Raw genomic sequence first — 19052 nt, 5'->3', positions numbered from 1 at the left:
AGAAAAGTAATTAAAATATAAAATTGAGATGCCCGCTCAAGACTCTTTTGGCTGCATGTGACAAAAACCCAGTCTCAAATGGTGCAAAAAAAAGCTTATGAGCAGTATTTGCTAATCCAGAGCTATCCTTGCTTCAGACACAAGTGGATCCAGAGGTAGGATCTATAGCATCATGATCTGGCTTCTATCCCCTGTTGTTTCCTCCTCTGATGGTGTTCCTCTCAGACCAGCTCTGCCCTCATGGTGGCAAGATGGCTGCCAACACCTCAAACTCTGGTGAAAAGGAGACCATTCTCTGCTCTGACCACACAAGCCAGCAGGCAAGATTAACTCCAGCCTGACCTGATTAGCTTGGTTTGGGTCACATGCCCAGCGTGGACCCAATCCCTGTGGCCAAAAGTTTGCACAATGTTCTGATTGGCCAACCTTGGACCACACGCCTACTCCTGCAGCGTGGGATAAAGTCAGGAGACAAAATGGGAGCAGGATGAGCAAACGGGAAGTGGGAGGTGGGAGTAAATGTTCCCATGAGAGAGGGAGTGAGGTGCCGGGTGAAGGGAGCAATCAACGTCTACTAGGGCAGGTAAAACTTTAAACTGTCTAGGAGATCCAGAGTGCCTCATCCTCCAGGGCTCTGGGTATCATCCTTTCTACATTCACAGAAGATTGTGACCTAGGACTTTTGTATTTGAAAAAATGATTGTGACAAGATATAACGATTGTGACTCTGGAGTTTTCAATTACGTGATTGAATTCCCTTTTACATCATTTGGGGTTTGGTTTTCTCTCATGTGCAACCAGAAAGGGTCTGGACAAAGCATCTTGGGTTTTTTTGTTGTTGTTGTTGTTGTTGTTGTTTTTACTGAATTTTATTTTAATCATGTATGCTCACAGAGGGAACCCCAGGAAGAGGAGACTGCTACAAACTGTTCCCCAACTCTGGTGAGGAGCAATGACCCCTCCTTTGTCTCCAGTGTGTTCAGATGATCAGAGTTTGGGAAACAGCACTTAGCAGAGGAATGAGGGGCTCCCTGCTGCTTCCAATCAGCTGGGGGGGAGGGGGGGCGGAGTCCCCAGGGAGGGTAAGCTAGCTGTCACTACACCGGAACCCCTTCTCGTGGAAAGACAGTCGCCGAGTCAATGCCCCTCTTCAGGCACATGTTCAGTGGGATACACAGCAGGCTCCCCCAGCGGCTCCCCTGTTTGCACACACAGGGGTTGTCAGTTACCAGCAGGCAGAGTCAGGTCTGGGAGAGTGAAATCAACCATCCATGGAGTCCCACCCAGGGCTATGACCGGGGTGTTCTCATCTGCTGGTGCGTCAGAACAGGGGAGCCTCGGGCAGGCAGGGGGCTCCCAGCTTGCTGAGCACACGGGACTTCCCAGCCAGACTGGTGGGGACCTGAGAACAGCCTCTCACGTTCAGCCTCCGGTTCAGTGCTCTTTCCCAACTACCTGGGGGCGAAGCCCCGTTCTTGTTCCTACATCTCAATCCAACGAGGACCTGTAGAGTGACATTAGTTTCATTAGAGATTTTGTACAAAGCAAAAAGTACAAAGTGCGAGCCCATTACTTTAAATCAGATTCAAAAAGATAAAGCTTGACCGGTCTGTCAAACCGCTGCTCGCCTTTCAGGCTGCTTCGTCTGTGTCTGCACTTCCCTCACGTGGGCAGGTAACGGGGTGGGACTGTTCCTGCCACCACTGACGAGTGCCACTCTGGGGCGAGCCCTCTGCCTTTAACGGTTTCAGACCACCTCCTGCTTGTAATGCTTCATATGTAGAAGTTAAGTAGAACTTATCAGCCCGCCATGCCCGAGTGTCCACCACAGGGTCCCAAACTCCCATTCCCTTCCACTGTTCCTTCCTCATTCTTTCAACTGCTCATTCGATCCAGACAAATACTAACGAGTGCCTGCTGTAGGCCAAGCCCAGGCCGGCGGGGGGGGGGGGGGGGGGGCACGGGACAGGCAAAGTCCATGGTGGCGGTGCCTCCCCACACACACCTGCCCTGCCCCGAGCCCAACCATCTCTCAAAGCCGTGTTTGGTTTTGTTAATGTCGCGCCGCGGTCACTCCCCGCGTGTCTGAATCCCAGGCGTTTTTCATGGCTCTGCGGGAACGTCAGTTGGTCCACCGATGGGAACAGCCGTCATCAATCTGGCCTCCGCGGGCCCCGGCATGTGCCTGGCACTTTACACAGTGTTCCTCATGTCCCCGGCAACGCCACAGGGTAGGATTTGCCGTCCCTCCCCAAACTCCTGCTCCTTCCACTGAACAGCGTCGTTCTCTGGAAAGCTTCCTGATGCCACTTCTCTTTCTTCTAAATCAGATTCAACTTCTTTTCCTGCTAAAGCCACTTTATGTGCCACTTTTTAACACCTTTCAGGACGACGTACATTGAGAAAAGAACGTGAATTTGCACAGGTCAGTGTTCAAAAAACTCAATACACCCATGTAACCTGCACCCGGATAAAAACAAAAAACAGAAGGGATCAGCACCGTGACAAGCACCTGTATTCCTCCCCAGCCACTGACCCTCTTCCTTCCCAAGAGTAGCCACCATCCTGACTTCTACCTGTATGGCTTAGTTTACTGTTTCTATTCATCTGAATGGAATCCAAGCGTACTCTTGCAAATGGCTTCCTTCATTTGTTTATCGGCATTGTTTGTGGGACTCGCTGTATTGTTCATTGTCATTGCTGTATCGTATCACGTCATGTGAATATATCACAGCTCATTTCTTCATTGTACTGTTGATGGGCATTTGGCCACTTTCCAGTGCTGCGGTGAACATTCTGGTCCATGGCTTTTGGTGAACCTGTGAATGCATTTCTGCTGCATAAGGAACTGGGAGCAGGACCCCAGGGACATAGGGTTTGTGTACGTCCAGTGTCGGAAGACACTCTGAATACCTTTCAAGGCACTTTTCAGGTTCCACATTATTTTAATCTGTCGTGAATTCATTTCTCTTACTAGATGAAAAGTGGTTTTTAACTGAATAAATATTGTTTGTGCCCACCTCATTTTATTTTTTCTTTTTTTTTTTTTTCTTTTTTTTTTTCTTTTTTTTAATTTTTTTTTTCAACGTTTTTTATTTATTTTTGGGACAGAGAGAGACAGAGCATGAAGGGGGGAGGGGCAGAGAGAGAGGGAGACACAGAATCGGAAACAGGCTCCAGGCTCCGAGCCATCAGCCCAGAGCCTGACGCGGGGCTCGAACTCACGGACCGCGAGATCGTGACCTGGCTGAAGTCGGACGCTTAACCGACTGCGCCACCCAGGCGCCCCTGTGCCCACCTCATTTTAAAATAAGGGGTCTAGGGGTGCCCGGGTGGCTCAGTCGGTCAAGTATCCGACTCTTGATTTCAGCTCAGATCCTGACCTCAAGCTCATGAGTTCAAGCCCCACAATGGGCTCTGTGTTGACAATGCAGAGCCTACTTGGGGTTCTCTCACCCTCTCTCTCTGCTCCTCCCCTGCTCGTTGTCTCTCTCTCTCTTTCTCAAAATAAATAAGCATAAATAAAATAAAATAAAATAATATAAGGAGTCTAATATACAATAGAAGATGAAAGACTGGAGAGATAGCGGAAGAGAAAACAAGGTTGGGGGAAGAAGGATAAAGTGAATGCACTGGCCCAAGTAAATTCCACAAGGGCTTAGGTACTTTTTAGAAAGCTGGACCACAAATGTGGCTGAGGTTCCCATCACCCAGTACAAAGCGGGCAATGAGTTACACACACTGACGTTCACAGGATAAAGGTATCCAATGCTGGGCAATGTAGCTGTTTCTGGTGCTGAGATTTAAAAAACGTCAGCCTGAGCTGTCCTAAAGACGATACGGTTTGACTTTGAAAATGAGGAATCCAACAACTGCATTTTGGTAATGACAGTAAAAAGTTCTGGCAGTTTCTCCCGCCCGATAGTCTCCTTTAATGTGGACACGCCAAAGCACAGTTCGCTGCAAGCAACATTTGACACACGATTCTGAAAGGTGTGACTAAAGCCAAGAAAAACAACTAAACTCAAAGTGTGGTCCAGGGACCTTCAGGGGTCTCTGAGACCTTTTCGGGAGGTCTGCATGGTCAAAACAATTTTTATAATCCCATTAAAGCTTCTTTGCCTTTTCTTACTCTCCTCTTCTTATGAGTGTATACAGTGGAGTTTTCCAGAGGCCACATGACATGTGATACAGCAACAGATCGAATGCAGAAGCAGATATTAGAATCTAGCTGTTAAGAGGCATTCATTATGCTAGACATTAAAGAAATTCACTAATTATTTTTTGTTTTGGCAAACAGATTTTTCACATAAAAATATGTCATATAATTCTATATGGGTTTGTTATCAATATTCTTAAGGAAATTAATAAATATTTTAAAATTTTGTTTTAATTTCTAACACAGTATCTACAGATATAACCCACATAAAGGGAAACATTTTGGGAGCCTCAAAAAATTTTAAGAATTATTAAAGGGTCCTGAAAGATTTCCCCAAAAGGATGTTGTTGGTCACTAGCCCCAGAAGATAATCCATGAAAAATATTTTGTGATCAAATACATTTGGGAAACGGTAAGCCTCTCTTGGAAATCACCAAATTAGAAGCAAATAAGCCTAACTCACTTTAACTCTGTGTTTCCTAATTGTATCTGACCAAGATCCCCACTTCCGAAGGCTTTCCTTACTGTCCCGGAGGCACACGCAGGAACCACGTGGCTGAACCCCAAGGCCCGGAGTCCATCCTCAAGAACAGCCTCTCTTATGACCCGACCCGCCGTTTGCTAAGCATGGGCAGCAGAGTCTGATGGGACACCTCGGACAACGCGTAGACTGATCCTTTTATAAACATCAAGGCAGCTGAGTGGGACAGAGAGCCCCTTTATCTCTGCGGAGAGGTGTACCCAGGGCAGTGTCAAGGCCAGGATGAAGATCCCACTCAAGAGACAAAACGCAGTCTGTTCCATCTGACAAACAGGCAATCACGGCCCCAGAGTTCGCTACATCTTCCAGAGCACACGGCACACGCACTCGCCTCAGTCATAAAGAAATCTCAATTAAGCACCCACGGAATGCCTGGCTTCAGGTTACACAACTTCCTGCTGCCCCCTCCAAGGGAAACAGTGGCCAAAAGTACCCTGAACGAGTCAACTTCTTTCATTGGGTCATCAACCAGAAGTCAATTAAAGGTTAGGGAATGTCTACCCAAAAAATGATGACTTTGGTTTTGGAACCATCAATCCGATTTCGTTTTGACGATAATTTCCTAACTGCGTCTGCTGTCTGTTATGCAAAACTTCCAGCTCACAGTAATAAAATTACGTCATCAGGCAGCTCGTCCAAGGAGAACCTACGGTAATGTGCAAGGCACTCTGAGAAACCTGAAGGTGAAAAAGAGGTATCTCTTCAAAGGCGTATAATCTAGTAAGGGGCCAGGCCGAGCACCAGAGGGACAAAGGTATACTCACCCTCCCCTCTGCAGCACCCGGTGGGGTCCCTGGTAGGACACCGTGAGCAACAAGTCACCTGTGTCAACAAATGTGCTATTTACCTTGAAAATGTTTACCTGTAGACACAACGACAAATGCCAGGCCGCCGAACATCTAGTCAAACACCGTCCAGCCAAACAGGGCTTCTTAGTGTAACTTACGGAGTTGACAAAGGATTTTCAAAAAAAAAAAAAAAAAAAAAAACCACAAAACCTACACCATTGTGAATTAAGAATAGATCCATTTTAATACACACATTGTCACTTCTGTTAATTCAACACGGATTTCTACCCCAACACGCGGCAGCCTCCGACAAGACGGTTAAGCTGAACTGGTTATTCTTCAAGAGTACAGTGCACCTTGTCCTCAGAGAGTTTTATCAACTTGCCCATTTTCAAAGAGCCCCATGGGGCTGCTCAGCACGGTGGCGTTCCACTGAAATTTCCTATTTGGGAAATGGCAACACAGACTAGGACCTTCCCGAGTGTACTGGCTGCTTGCATTCACATCACAGCTCGGCTGGGAGAGCAGCAGAGACTGAATAATAAGTAGAACTCCTCCAAACACAGCTGGGTGAGACAGCTTCATTTTTAGAAAGTAAAGCGAATCATGAAAACCTCCCTAATGGTGTGATTTGCTCCAGGGTTCTTTTGATACCTAAGAAGGGAAATATTAATCCTTGTGCACAGTGCTCTTATTTTCAGCCTTACGGACTTTTCTTCTCCAGCCATCGTTCTGTAGCGAGGCCATTTATTGTGCTTGCTGCAGAATCGAAAGCAAGAAGATGTCTTTCATAATTGAGGTGCTGATAGCCTTCTCATTTCCTGCCAAATGGATCAGACCACACTTTTAACCCTAGAGAAAGAAACATGAATCAAAACAGGATTCGTTTTAAACTTTCTACCACTTCCCTCAACGGCAAACAAGCGAAATGACATCAGAATTGAGTCGTGCAACTCCCACATAGTTTGAGACAGTGCGGGTAAGCTGCCAGAGTCCTGGAAAGTGACGGCTGGGAGGCCATGGCCGCCATGACAGATTTCAAAATGGCTCAGAAATGGCCACACAACAGGAAGCTACGTATCTGGCCTAGTTAACAAAAACTAAACAAAAAAGAACGCTGCCACAGATTACAAGAGTTTTAGTTAAGAAACTGGAAACTTCTCATTCTCACTCAGCTTGGATCATCTGAATGTAACTAACTAGTCAGCCACAAAGGGAGCTTTTGAGCCTCTGTATAAAGCAGGATCCTGTATCAATTAAAACAGTTCACAAGCAAACAGCCTTTTCCCGTGAGGCTAGTGTTTAACTAGGTGCTTGGAAATAAGCCTGCAGAACAGCTATTCACACTTGGCATTCAATCGCACACTTGTGAGGTTTTCATGCCTACTTATCAAATGCAAAAGAGGGAACGTGCAAACTCACAAAAAACATTCTGGGGTGAAATATTAAAATGAAGTCTTGGGGTGCACCCATAGAACAGCCACGGGTGTGCAAGGAACAGCACAATCACCATCTAGCACACACACACCCCCCCCCCCCCCCCCAGCGGTAAAATGAGATTTTGCTTTGATTTTTAAGTTTACCTGGTGGCTGTATATCTTCTTGAACGATACCGGCTCGATTTATGGCTTGCTCTTTCTCTAAAAAACACAGAAGAAAAACTGCTCTTTAGAAAGGCGGGGGGGGGGGGGGGGGGGGGGATGGTGAGGGGCCCTGGGTGGCTCAGTCAGTTAAGTGTCTGACTCTTGATTTTGACTCAGGCCATGATCTCACACACAGTTCATGAGTTTGAGCCCCGAGTCAGGCTCTGTGCTGACAGGGCGGAGACTGCTAGGGATACTCTGTCTCCCTCTCTCTGCCCCTCCCCTGCTCACATTTGCTCTCTCCCTCTCTCTCAAAAATAAATAGAAAGAAAGAAAGAAAGAAAGAAAGAAAGAAAGAAAGAGAGGGAGGGAGGGAGGGAGGGAGGGAGGGAGGGAAAGGTAGGTAGGTAGATGTGGGTGGACCATGGTGGTAGAAATCTTTCTATTTATATGGGACAATGACATGCATGGGACAATTCGGGAAACAACATACATGAGTGCTACCAAATTCAGAGACCCCAGAACTCACAGCTTTTACGTGATGGAAGTTCAATCCTATAGAGCAGAAAGACTGGCTATTTTCAATAAAGGAAAAGAGAGCCATACTTCAAAAAAAAAAGCTCCCAACTAACAGCTTTTCTCGGTGATCTCAGCATTTTGGAAAGGCAACAAAACAACAGAAAAAGAACAATTCTGAAAGAGCTAGTGGGTGGGATATTATGAGGGGAAGGCTGCTGAATTGAAGGAACAAGTACAATTAACAAGAAAACGATGTAGTTTCTATGTCTCAAATGCGCTCTGCCGAAGGACTAGACCCAGAGCTAAATATGCTATGTTTTTGATAGGAAATAGAGCAGAAAATTAATCTTTGGGTGGGTGGCTTCGGTTTGGATAATTGAAGCTTCCCTAATTGATTGCAGGTGCTGTGCCAATTAGTAAGCGAGGTTCAGCTCCGGCAGCTTTAGCCCACCTCTTTGGAGATGCCCAACAGGCAAGGGCCAAGAGAAATTGGGCATTTTATGTCTGTGGGCTTCAAGCGCTCTGACACATCTTTCTAAGTGGTTTAGAATAAACCCAAGGTCTGTGAAAACAAAGACTTATTATTTTAAGTATCTTGACAAACAAATGGCGGCTTTTCGGGGGAAAGACTTGGAGCCAAAGGATGTTTACTACTAAATTACAGTAATTAAATGCTGTAATCAGACCTTTGTTTTAATCAGGCTGACAGTGTTTCTTGAAATCCACATTTAGCTCTTATTTAATATTAGGCTGCTTTCTTTATTCTGGCCTCTGGATTCTCATAATGTTACAAGAAGCACGAAGGTACAAGGAACAGGGATTTGCCAAATCGAATATCCATTGAACCTGCTTCTCCAGTGATGTGACAGAAAGTCAATCCTAAGTGACCTACCTGATAGTTTTATCAATGTTAAGTTTTGCTTTGGCAAATAAAATACTGGCCAACAGGGATCATGTGAATCTTGATATCTAATTCTAAGGGAGACGGAGGGAAGACGTAGCATAATGAAGGCCATTACAGACAACGGCCCAATGGTTTCCCCGGGCCTCTCTGAAAAGTCGCAGGTAAGTGGCAACCAAGACCCTCCGGACCAAGATAGGCCAAAGGGCGGACAACGGAGCCTCTCAAGTGTCAGGTTTTCTAAAATAACAACACAAAAGGCGATCTCATTTCCTAAGACATTAAACTCCTGTAGCGTTGAGCCCTACCGTATTGTCAACATGTAAGTTCTCAAAGTGCGGATGTGTCTCAAAGATGCTCTTAGAAAATGCCAACTAGTAAAAGACGACACTGTCATCTGGGCCAGGAACAAAAACAGATACAACTGTCCACACCTAAAAGGTCCATTTGCCAGTATTATGAAAGAGGTGGCTCTTTAAAAAAAAAAAAAAAAAAAAAAAAAAAAAAAAAAGATCACCTGCCAGAAAGCTTTCTAGCCATAGATTTAAGAAAATCAGACATCCTAGTATACTGAACACATTCTCCAAGAGGCAGGTACCGCGGAGCCGAAGACACTGGCAGACTGCCAAGCACCAAAGGAAGTTGACTTTTGGTAACAAGGACAGAATGTCTAATTGTGTCCTAATCTCTTACAATGCAATGGAGAACCAAGTGAAGAGAGCGGAACCCCTGTCTTCACACCTTCTTGCTAATTGCTAATGAGGCTGGAGAGAGGCTAAGGATTTATTTAAAATAGACCATAATCTCTTTATAATCCTCGTCCTTATGCAACCACCTCGTTTTTTTTGGCTTGGACAGGCAATTTAAACCGATTTGCTGAACTAGTTCCTACCAAGTGATAACCGGTATTAGCATCCTATCTACATCCCCTGGTTTTCTTTAATCCATTAGTGTTTTATACTCTAAAGCCAAAGCAGTCTTATATAAATTCATGATATGACACAAAGACACTTTAAAATCTGTGAATGCGGAATACGCTAAAAGGAAAACAAACCGGTCCCTCAGGATTTAGAAGTCCACGTTGCTGAAGTTGACGCTAAGTTTCTATTTTGCCACCATTAAGAGAAACGGCAAGGGTCTATGAACCTCAGGAAAAGGGCAATGCAGAAGTCAGGGCTTTAACCATGTGAACAAATCAGGATAAGCTAATTACTGACTTTTCAGTAGAGAGCATGTTTCTATCAGGAGTGAAATGATTAAGACGCAAATATGTAATACTGGGCCTGGAGCTTTGCAATGTCAGTTAGAAAAGTCCTCACTCTAGTGTCTCAGCAAGCCCGACTCTGCCCCCTGGTGCTAAGGCAGTGGTTTGATTTGTAGTTTTAATTGAGGATCATTATCTCCAGTCAAAGGGCCAAGCATTATTATGAAAACTGGTAATGCATGTGGACAGGCTGATTATCGTATTGTAGTGACAGAATCCACCTAATGATTTTTAAGTCTTTGAAAGTGAAACATGTATCTTTCTATTGAATGGCCACACTGTGAAACAGCTCCACTCTGTGACTTGTTACTTTAACATTCACAAGGAAGCAACAAAGAAGAGTGTTCCCAAGCACCCCCTGATAAGGGTCAGGGGTGCCCGAGGGATGGGCCAGCAGCTAGAAGCTGAAAAGCAGGTGCAGAAGAGGACCTGGGAGCCGTGCCCAGTGAGAAAACAGACTCAGGACGCCGCCTCCCTGTCTCCCCTTGGCAACAGACGGTTAAAACTAAACGCAACTCGAAACCTGAAGTAATCGAAAAATGGCAACATTTGAATATGGACCGTATATGAGATAGTAGCATTGTGTCAATATTAAATTTCCTGGCCTGGATAACTGCATTGTGGTTATGTAAGAGAATTGCCCTTGTTCTTAGGAAATACATGCGGAAGTGTTGGGGGATGAAAACTCACAATGTCCTGAAACTTACTCTCAAAGGGTTCAGCAAAACAATACTAATAATTATATGTAGATGTAATTATGTGCGTGTATGTATGTATGCATGAATGTATAGATCTGTAATATAATATATGGGGCGGGGGTGGGGGGGTGGGGAGCAAATGCGGCCAAATGTTAACTGGCAAATCTAGGTGATGAAGATACAGGGATTTATCATACTATTCTTAGGTCTTTGCTGTTGGTTGGAATTTTTTTTTTTAATAACTAAAATATTCAACTGCAAAACAAGTTTTTAGGAAGTCCTTACACTTCCTTATGACTGGGCCATTATGATTACTTCAAAGTATCTTTTTTTTAAAATAGCAAATAAAAAATTTAAAAATTACGTTTTCAGTGTTTGCATTCTGCACTCCAGCTGCCTGTGGGGTAGTCCGGGCCTGGATGTGCTCTGGTGCCCCACTGAACTAGTGGCAGAGGGGACCAAATGGTCATGATCTCACGGCTTGTAGTTTGAGCCCCATGTCGGGCTCTCCACTGTCAGTGCAGAACCTGCTTTGGATCCTCCGTCCCCTCTCTCTCTCTGTCCTTCCCCGACTCATGCACGCTCTCTCTCTCTTACTCTCTCACTCAAAAACTAGATAAACTTAAAAAAAAAAAAAAAAAAAAAAAAAAAAATTGGCCATGGTGGCAAGTGTGAACCAGAGGCTGAGGGGGACTAAATGGCCGCTGGAAGGACTGACTCCTCCCAACACTATAAACACTTTTATTTCCTCACCAGACAGTCTGGTTGAACCCAGGGAGCTTTGTAATGCCGGTTGGAAAATAAGACCTTAGTCTGTCTGCACTGCATTTGACTCTATGGTGAGAGAAATAAAAAGCGTATTCCAGGGGCGCCTGGGTGGCTCAGTTGGTTAAGCGTCCGACTTTGCTCAGGTCACGATCTCACAGTTCATGAGTTCGAGCCCCACGTCGGGCTCTGTGCTGACAGCTCGGAGCCTGGACGCTGCTTTGGATTCTGTGTCTCCCTCTCTCTCTCTGACCCTTCCCCACTTGCACTCTGTCTCTCTCTCTCTCTCTCTCTCTCTCAAAAATAAATAAATGTAAAAAAAAATAAAAAAGTGTATTCTAGTACCTGGCATATCATGGGGAAAATGCCCTTCCGAAGTAAGAATTATTTCTGGAACAAGTGATTACTTACAACCCTGTTGCGACTCTACACAACATACTTCAGTTGGGGCAGAAGGTACAGCAATACAAGAACCGGCCAGGTGGTAGGGAAGTGAGGTCTCACAGCAATTCTGTAACCTTTCCCTCTGCTAGGAAGCACTCTTTTCTGTCTTAAAGGCACGTCAAACAGGCATCGTTAAGCGGCAGCCACGGTCAGAGAGTCAGAGTCTAGAGTCCACCCAGCAATCAATGTGCCAAGTGACCTTGGACAAGTCACCTAAACGAGGAGACTGAGCACAGGGTTTCTGGCAGAACTCTACGATTTTATGCTTCTGCACATCTAAGTAAAGTTAAAAACGAACAGGATCACAGAAAATGATCCTATTCTGTCTCATTTCACAGGCGAGTATAAAGTGCATGTTACTTTTAAAAGGCCACGTTCACGATCACGGTCTAGCTCTAGGACGCAAAGCCAGATGAGGCCCTAGCTATAGCAGCTGTACTCTCCCCGAAACGTGGGCTCCTCGAATAAACCACGCCGTGCCAGCAGGCTGAGAGCTAAAAAGCATCATCTGGGACTCCCTCCGGAAGTACAACAGAACTGGCCCCAAAGTTCTGCTTTGAGATCGCTGACTGCCAATGCCAATGCCGACTCCCCAGTGCTCATTTCGTACTGAAGTGTCACGTGTAGCACTGACCTTGTAATCTGTGTGACACTCAGCAAAGTCCGGCTGAGTCAGTAAAGAGCTGCAGACCATGCTGAATGTCAACATGAAACCCAACAAGGCGGTCTTGTGAGAGTGGGTTGCTGGCTTTGAAACCCTGGGCGATCGCCTTGACTTTATTTTATCTAAGCAGCCTTCCTCTTCTTTTCTGCTGCCTCGAGGCTCATTCCAGTAGCTTACGGGGTGGGGTCTCTGCCCACCCAGGCTGGCCACCACTGGTCAGGCTGGCCCAGCTGAAGGGCCGGCACTGACTCGATACTCGGGCCCTCCGTGGTGTGGGCTCTTCCCTTGCCAGCCACTGGCCCCGCTTTTCAAGGACTGGATGTGTGGCCTACCTTGCCCTGACCTTCCAAGAACTGCGCTGCCCTTCCCCCCCCCCCCCCCCCCCCCCCCCCGTCTGCCCAGAGTCCTGGGGAATATAAATGGAGGAAAGGTGGTCAGAAGAGGAAGACGCACCAAGAGAGGCTAAGAAGGAGTGGCTGAAAGGCAGGAGCGAAAGAGCAAAGGCAAGACGACTGGCAGAGGGGGTGGTCACAGAAGCTCAGGAAAGGCAGTGTTTGAAGAGCGAGCGAGTCTGGCTGCGGGTGGTGCCTCTCACTCACCGATAACCGGACTTGCCGCGTTACAAAGAGGACAGAAGTCATCACCCAGAAGTGCCCACAACTTCCCAACAACAAACCTGTATTTCGCTGCATCCATACCTGCCCTCCCTCCTGAGCCGGTGCAAGGGGTGTCCTGCCTTCGGTCCAAGGCTCTCTCCTCCATCTGATCTCAAGACCCCCTACCACCTGTCACTCTACGGATTATCTTCATCCTTCTTTGATCAGAGACCTCACCTCTTGGCTGTCCCATCTCTCCCTGAAACAAAACTCTCCCTAGACCCCCTGACCTGCTGCAAATATAGCATGCTCCTCGCTGTGCGAACATCTTTAGTCAATTTAACACACTATTCGCTCTTCTGTCCGCTGCAGCCTGCTCTCTGACGACTACCAAACCACTGAGAGCATCCTCAACAAGAAAACCTACGGTCTTCACCTTCTTTTTCAGAAATCTAATGAGGATTTTCACTTCTTCTCTTTCTGCCTCCGGGAAGCCTGACCCTGCTGACCATCCCCCTTCTCATGAAGAGTTAGTTGTCTTCTCGGGACTTGTGACCCCACAGCCTCTGCTGGTTTGCTCTGACTGTTGCTTCTCTTGCTCTGACTGTTCCTTCTCAGTCTCCTTTGAAGGCTCTCTTTCTTCTGACCACTTGCTCTGCAAATACTGTGTTCACCACGCCGGATGTCAACCGTGTTCACGCAATGCTGTGTGCTGTCCTAGGCCAGCTCATCTCTTTCAGTCCCTCAGTGCCGCCTGGAAGCCCTTACCTGCAATGACTCTGACTCCCAGCCGGTGCTGATCCACTGCCCCATCCAGCTCCGACCCAGGGCCAGTGCCTCAGTTCAGACTAGCACACCCCGCTACCTGCGGGGAATCTCCAAGAGCACATCCACACCCCCAAAACTCAATACGTCCAAAATTGAGCTCACTCATCCTCTCCCCAAACCAATTCCTTCTCATGTTTCTTAGTTAACGACCCACCATCTCCTCAGCTGTCGGAGCCTGGAAATTAAGTGTCATTCTCCTTCGTCTCCTCCCTCACCCTGGAGGGTTTACTTCTTAGGCACAGCCCCCAAACCCAGTACTTGTCTCCGGTCCCACACCACTCCTCTGATTCAGGCTACAGTCACCTCCCCCTACTCTCAGAACAGCTTTCCTGTAAAAGGCCTTCTTGTTTCCAGCCTTGACCCGGAGTGACAGTGAAATCTGATCACCTCACCCTCCTGATTAAAATACTTCCATGAGCTTCACTGGCTAGACGCTGGGGACAGCAGAGGGCTGTGGAACTATTTTAATCCAGCAAGCAAGATGATCAAATCCAAGGAACAAATGGCATGGAGACAGGCTTTCCAACAGCCACGGGGAAAACTGGAGTTCTAGACATGTTCTGACAAACAAGAATGAATCTTCCCGGTTGCAAATGCTCATGAAAGAAATATCATCAGGTGTACCTCAGGATGAAGAAAACTGACACTAGAAAAGAGTGAGATGTAGGGCTCGGTGAGTGAAGCATGTGGGCAAGGAGAAACAATCCGTGACTGTACAAAACTCTGAAAGTCCTAAGTGCCTGGGGAGTAGTAATAACACATGGCAGGCCGGGCGTGTGGGGCAGGGAGAGGCGTTCTAAGGTCTTTGTATATTTCATAGGAGGATAAAGATATTGACTAACTTTAAAGTTTAATCACAAAAGAATGTAAAACTTTCAAAAGAATAGAAGAGGAGAAAATGAAAACTCAAAGGCAGAAAAGGAGAAAATAAAGCAGTTACAGAAAAAGAAGAATAAATAGAAAACACAACATAAAGAAGGCAAACAAATATAAATACATCAGTAAACATAAATGAAGATGAGCTCAGTCTAACAGTTAAAAGGGATTATCAGACTGAATTTAAAATTCCAGTTTAGGCTGGTTATGAGATTTAAAGACAAACAGAGGCTGAAGATAACAGGATATATATACCAGGAAAACACTAACCAAAACAATGCTGGTAACTATAATATTGGCCAAATACAGCTGGTGAGGAATAGCAGGGATAAAGAGGTCCCTTTATGTAATGATACTTGGAAAAAAAGTCTCCAGAGTATTCTATATTGTGTGCACCTAATAAAATGGCCTCAAGATACCTAAGTCACAGAATTAAAAAGCTTGATCTGTAATCGACACACACAGAACTCCATAAACAACGAGATGACATCCTCACTTAAAGCACACAGGGAACATTGGCAAAAATTGACCTGTATTAAGCCACAAAGCAAATCGTGACTAATATGAAAGAATCAAAATCATACAGTCCTTGTTCTTTAACCACAAATGCAAATCAAATAGAAATCAGCCACAAAAGAGCAACCAGAAAGACTACTGGGGCTGCTGGGTACAGAAGGAGTAGTAGTTGGGGCCCCGAGGAGGCAGGGAGACCAGCTCAAAGTCCAAGGAGAGGGCGAGGGAAGTGGGTTGGATGAGGGTGGGAACACGGAGGTGGAGAGAAGTCTCTGCCCGTCTTGTGCAGTCATGTACACCCGGCACCTGACACACTACCCAGTACACGGTAAGTGCTAAAAGCCATGTTATAAAAAATGCAAAAGGAGCTAACTGAATGCGCGTTCAAGGTGCTGAAATGAGTGGCAGATGCGCCAGGTTCCCACGGCCCGGTCACCGACACCTCACCTTCCTGGGCCCCAGTTTACTGCCCGGTCAGCCAGCAGTCTCTCCTTGTCTCATATCCCTGCCCTGTGGCTCCTTATTTTTTCAACATTTTTATGGGATACCTACTATAATACTATACTAGGTGTTTCCACACCTGTTATCTCATCTAATACATCCCCAAACCTGTAAACTCAGTCCTGTTAACTCCAGTGCTCCAGAGGAAGACACGGGCTGGGCTCTGGGAGGTTAAGTAACTTACCTTAAGATTCTCATCTAGTAAGGGATTTAGACCCTTACCTGCCTTCCTCCCCGGACAAACCCCCCGCCCCCCCCCTCCCCCCAGAGACAGTAAGGTGGTGGGTCGACTAAGTGTGCTGGTTCCAACCCCAGTTCTGACTCATCCACTCTGGGTCCTTGCACAAGTCACTTAACTGTCCCATACCGCACACTGTCCACATACAAAATGAGAGTGATGATCACACAGCAGCTGCAACAAATGGAAACTAGATGGGTTAATATGTATGAAGTGCCTGGAAGAGAGGCGGACAGATACTAAATTTTCAATAAATACTAGCTGTCTCGTATTATTTACTTGTTTAAAGAATCAACTAGGACTCTTAGAGAAGAGTTGGCCACATTAATTAAAATTGAACCAGAAAAGTGGGCAGGCGTAGACTGCTTTCCAGTTAAAATGCAGATATCGTAGCCACGCTCTCTCAACGTTCGCCTACAAGGCCCGATTTTCTGTCTCAAGCACCTCAGACAAACATAGATTCTAGGGTATCCCTATGAGGCGGTGTTGGGTTACACGGCACAAACTCACACCTTTTGAATCTGATCTAGATGAGCATTTCTCAACCTCTGCTCCATGCACATTTGGGGCGGGGCAATTCTCTGTCACGGGGCCCTGTCCTGTGCACTGCAGAAAGTTTAGCAGCATCGCTGGCCTCTATCCACTAGATGCCAGTAGCTCCCTCACACCACCCCACTCCACCCCCAGTTGTGACAAGCACAAATGTCTCCAGAAAGAACCAAATGTCCCCTGGGGGACAAAACCATCCCCAGCTGAGAGCCACTGCTTTAGTCTTCCTAACTGAAACTTTTCTAGTGGGCTCCATCGCAGGACCCCTTGTCCCACGCTCGATGCCCTAATAAAACAGCCCGGGGCAGACATCCAGGCAGGAAGGATGATGGAACGAGATTATGCAGGGCTTCACACAGCCCTGTGTTTACCCCGACGCAGGGTGCCCGGACACAGGCTGGAAGGCAGAATGCACAGAGGCCATTTCAATCCTGCCTGATGAAAAGAAGCTACAAGGAAATGTGAGTGCGTACTTAAAAACGCTCTGCCTCCAGAAACCAAATGTTGTAGCATTTGTAATGGGCAGAGCATTTACACGGAGCTTTTGCCTTCAAATCGCCAAGCTTTCAGCCTCCGCTAATATTCTCCAGGGGCAGGGTTGGCCTTCTTCCATCTTCAAGATGATTCAGGTTTCCTGGAGAACAAAATGAGCCTCTAATGCCTAATATTTTCTCTCTGACAGATGGTTTCAGATGTATCAAAGTGCTAATCCTTGCTGAGGTATAGGTCTCAAGGAAGGAGAGTTTGGCTTTTAGAATGATAGAACTTGAATGATTAAGGAGGAAAATTACTCCCAGGATATTCACCATTGTCATGTGAGCAACCCGCTTAAAATGAAGGAAGACAGCAGAATCTGAAAAAAGAGTTGAGGGAAAAAAAGAGAGGAAAAATTCAAAAACCCAGGTTAAGGGTTTAGGTTCGAAACATTTCCGTTCAAAGGCATCTCTGGGAATGGAAATGAAGTGCAATAAAAACACCTTCAAGCTCACGATGATTAGGGTTCCATCTGCCTCCCTCCAATATCACCATTCCCAGTTTTCGCGTGCGGGAGAAGCCCTGGAGACACAGGCCAGGATTGGAATATCTGCCTTGCAACATATTAGCTATGTGACCTTGGGCCTGTTATACAACCTCTCGGAGCCTCAGTTTTCCCACCTGTAAAACGGGCTTTAATACCTACCTCAAAGTGAGGCTGTGGACATTAAAAGATCCAATGTGTGCCTAATGTGACACACAGTAAGCGTTCAGCGAACGTCACCTGTGCGCGTAACTAGTATTTGGTGTCAACCTACTATGTGCAGACTGCTTTCATTACCACTTTGGAGTCTCAGTGGAGGCTAAACGGTTTTGTTTTAGCTATTACAGCCATTTATAGAGGAGGATGCTGAGAGTATGAGAGATTAGGTCACTTGTCCACGGTCACAGAGCAGCACACGGCAGGATTCGAACCCGGGCCTGCCTCACTCCCGAGCCAAGCTCTCTCCACCGCCCCAGGTACAGGTGCGGGCTGGGGGGGTCGGGGGGGGGTGGGGGGCGGAGGGGGGTTGTTACTGAGACCAGGCCGCCGCGCGGGGTCACGGGTCACTCACGGTACTCCTCCAGCCGCATTAGGGGCCGGAAGTAGATAGGGTAGAAGGCGGCGCCGATCAGGGAGATGAAGCCGCCGAAGATGAGCGCGGTGCGCAGGTTCCGGGACATGGCGCCGGGCGGGGGGCCACCCCGACCCGCTGAGAGCCCCGCACGCAGGCCGTCCGCGCTCGCGGCGCCCTGGCCGTGACCCCGCTCGGAAGAGGCGGAACGATTTTCGCTTCCGGGCCTTGGAGGAGGGGCTAGGGTGAGGGGCGGGGTGCAGTAGGACAGAGGTGGGGCTAGGGGGCGGGACCCCAGTGCCTGGGTGGGGCCAGCCCGGGGCGGGGCCTCGGAGTCGCGCACCCAGTCAGGGGCGCTCCCTCCAAGGGGTGAGCGGACTTTTTGCATGGCTGGGTCCTGTGGGCCCTGTTCTGGCCGCCCCTGCCCCTCAGCCGCTCTACCCACCATTCTCCTGACCTCCTTTATCACCCCCTCCTTTACCAGTCACGCTTTCTCATTGTCCCCACCCCTTAATTTGATTTTAGTGACTTTCTGTGTCGAGCTGCGTGCTCTCTGTGGCTCCCTCATTTAATCCTCATTATCAGGAGGCCCATTTTGCAGGCTTTGGACAAGTCAGTTGACCTGCTTGAGGGCGGTTTGAAGGATTCAGACACAAAGGGGCAATTCACCTGCCCCAGGACGGCCTGCAGGGGGCTTCTAAACCGGACCCACAGGGGCTTCTGGACCAAGACTCGTGGGGGAGGAGTGTTGTTTCAATGACCAAGCTACAAGTAGATGTTTTCTGACCCCGTTTTTCCATCCCCCTTCTCTCTCTCTGTTCCCCTGGCTGCATGTCAGGGTTATGAATGAGGATGGGGAGCAAATAGGATCAGTGCAAGGCAGAGAGCCAGCAGCCAGTCCCACTGATGGGACCTTGGGGCTCTGTCTTGCGGCTTGCGGTGGGAGGCCACTAAGGATAATCATTGTCCTCCCCTTCCTATGATCGCCATCCTTCATCCTTCTGGGTGGGCTGTGGGGGCATATGAGCTACCCAGG

General features: G+C 47.3%; 1 protein-coding gene across 2 annotated transcripts; it reads right to left on the bottom strand.

The window, feature by feature from the left end:
• Positions 1 to 822: 822 nt before the first annotated feature.
• On the bottom strand, positions 823 to 18234 carry SMIM20 (small integral membrane protein 20). 2 transcript variants are annotated; one of them, XM_081795501.1, is made up of 6 exons: positions 18017 to 18234; positions 17234 to 17280; positions 7072 to 7128; positions 3299 to 6340; positions 1102 to 3020; positions 823 to 1037 (listed from the first exon to the last, which is right to left on the bottom strand). In XM_081795501.1, the coding sequence occupies exons 1-3, from the start codon at positions 18123 to 18125 to the stop codon at positions 7111 to 7113; spliced, it is 174 nt and encodes a 57-aa protein (XP_081651627.1). In that variant the 5' UTR covers positions 18126 to 18234; the 3' UTR covers positions 823 to 1037; positions 1102 to 3020; positions 3299 to 6340; positions 7072 to 7110. The 2 variants fall into 2 exon arrangements, with proteins under 2 accessions (XP_081651627.1, XP_081651626.1); XM_081795500.1 differs by lacking the exon at positions 17234 to 17280 and having other exon boundaries at positions 18017 to 18229.
• Positions 18235 to 19052: the final 818 nt, after the last annotated feature.

The sequence above is a fragment of the Panthera onca genome, chromosome B1 (genome assembly GCF_046562875.1).
Source record: "Panthera onca isolate mPanOnc1 chromosome B1, mPanOnc1 haplotype 2, whole genome shotgun sequence".
Taxonomy (NCBI): Eukaryota; Metazoa; Chordata; class Mammalia; order Carnivora; family Felidae; genus Panthera; species Panthera onca.
Note: the sequence above shows the minus strand (reverse complement) of the source record. Positions and strands in the feature narration are given on the sequence as shown.

Excerpts from the sequence above, each read along its gene's own strand:
- SMIM20 (XM_081795500.1), bottom strand. The coding sequence starts at position 18,125 with ATGTCCCGGAACCTGCGCACCGCGCTCATCTTCGGCGGCTTCATCTCC. Across the intron at positions 7,129-18,016 it reads AATGCGGCTGGAGGAGTACC|AGAAAGAGCAAGCCATAAAT; the intron begins GTGAGTGACCCG and ends TGTGTTTTTTAG. Across the intron at positions 6,341-7,071 it reads AGAAGATATACAGCCACCAG|GGTTAAAAGTGTGGTCTGAT; the intron begins GTAAACTTAAAA and ends TTCTTTCTCTAG.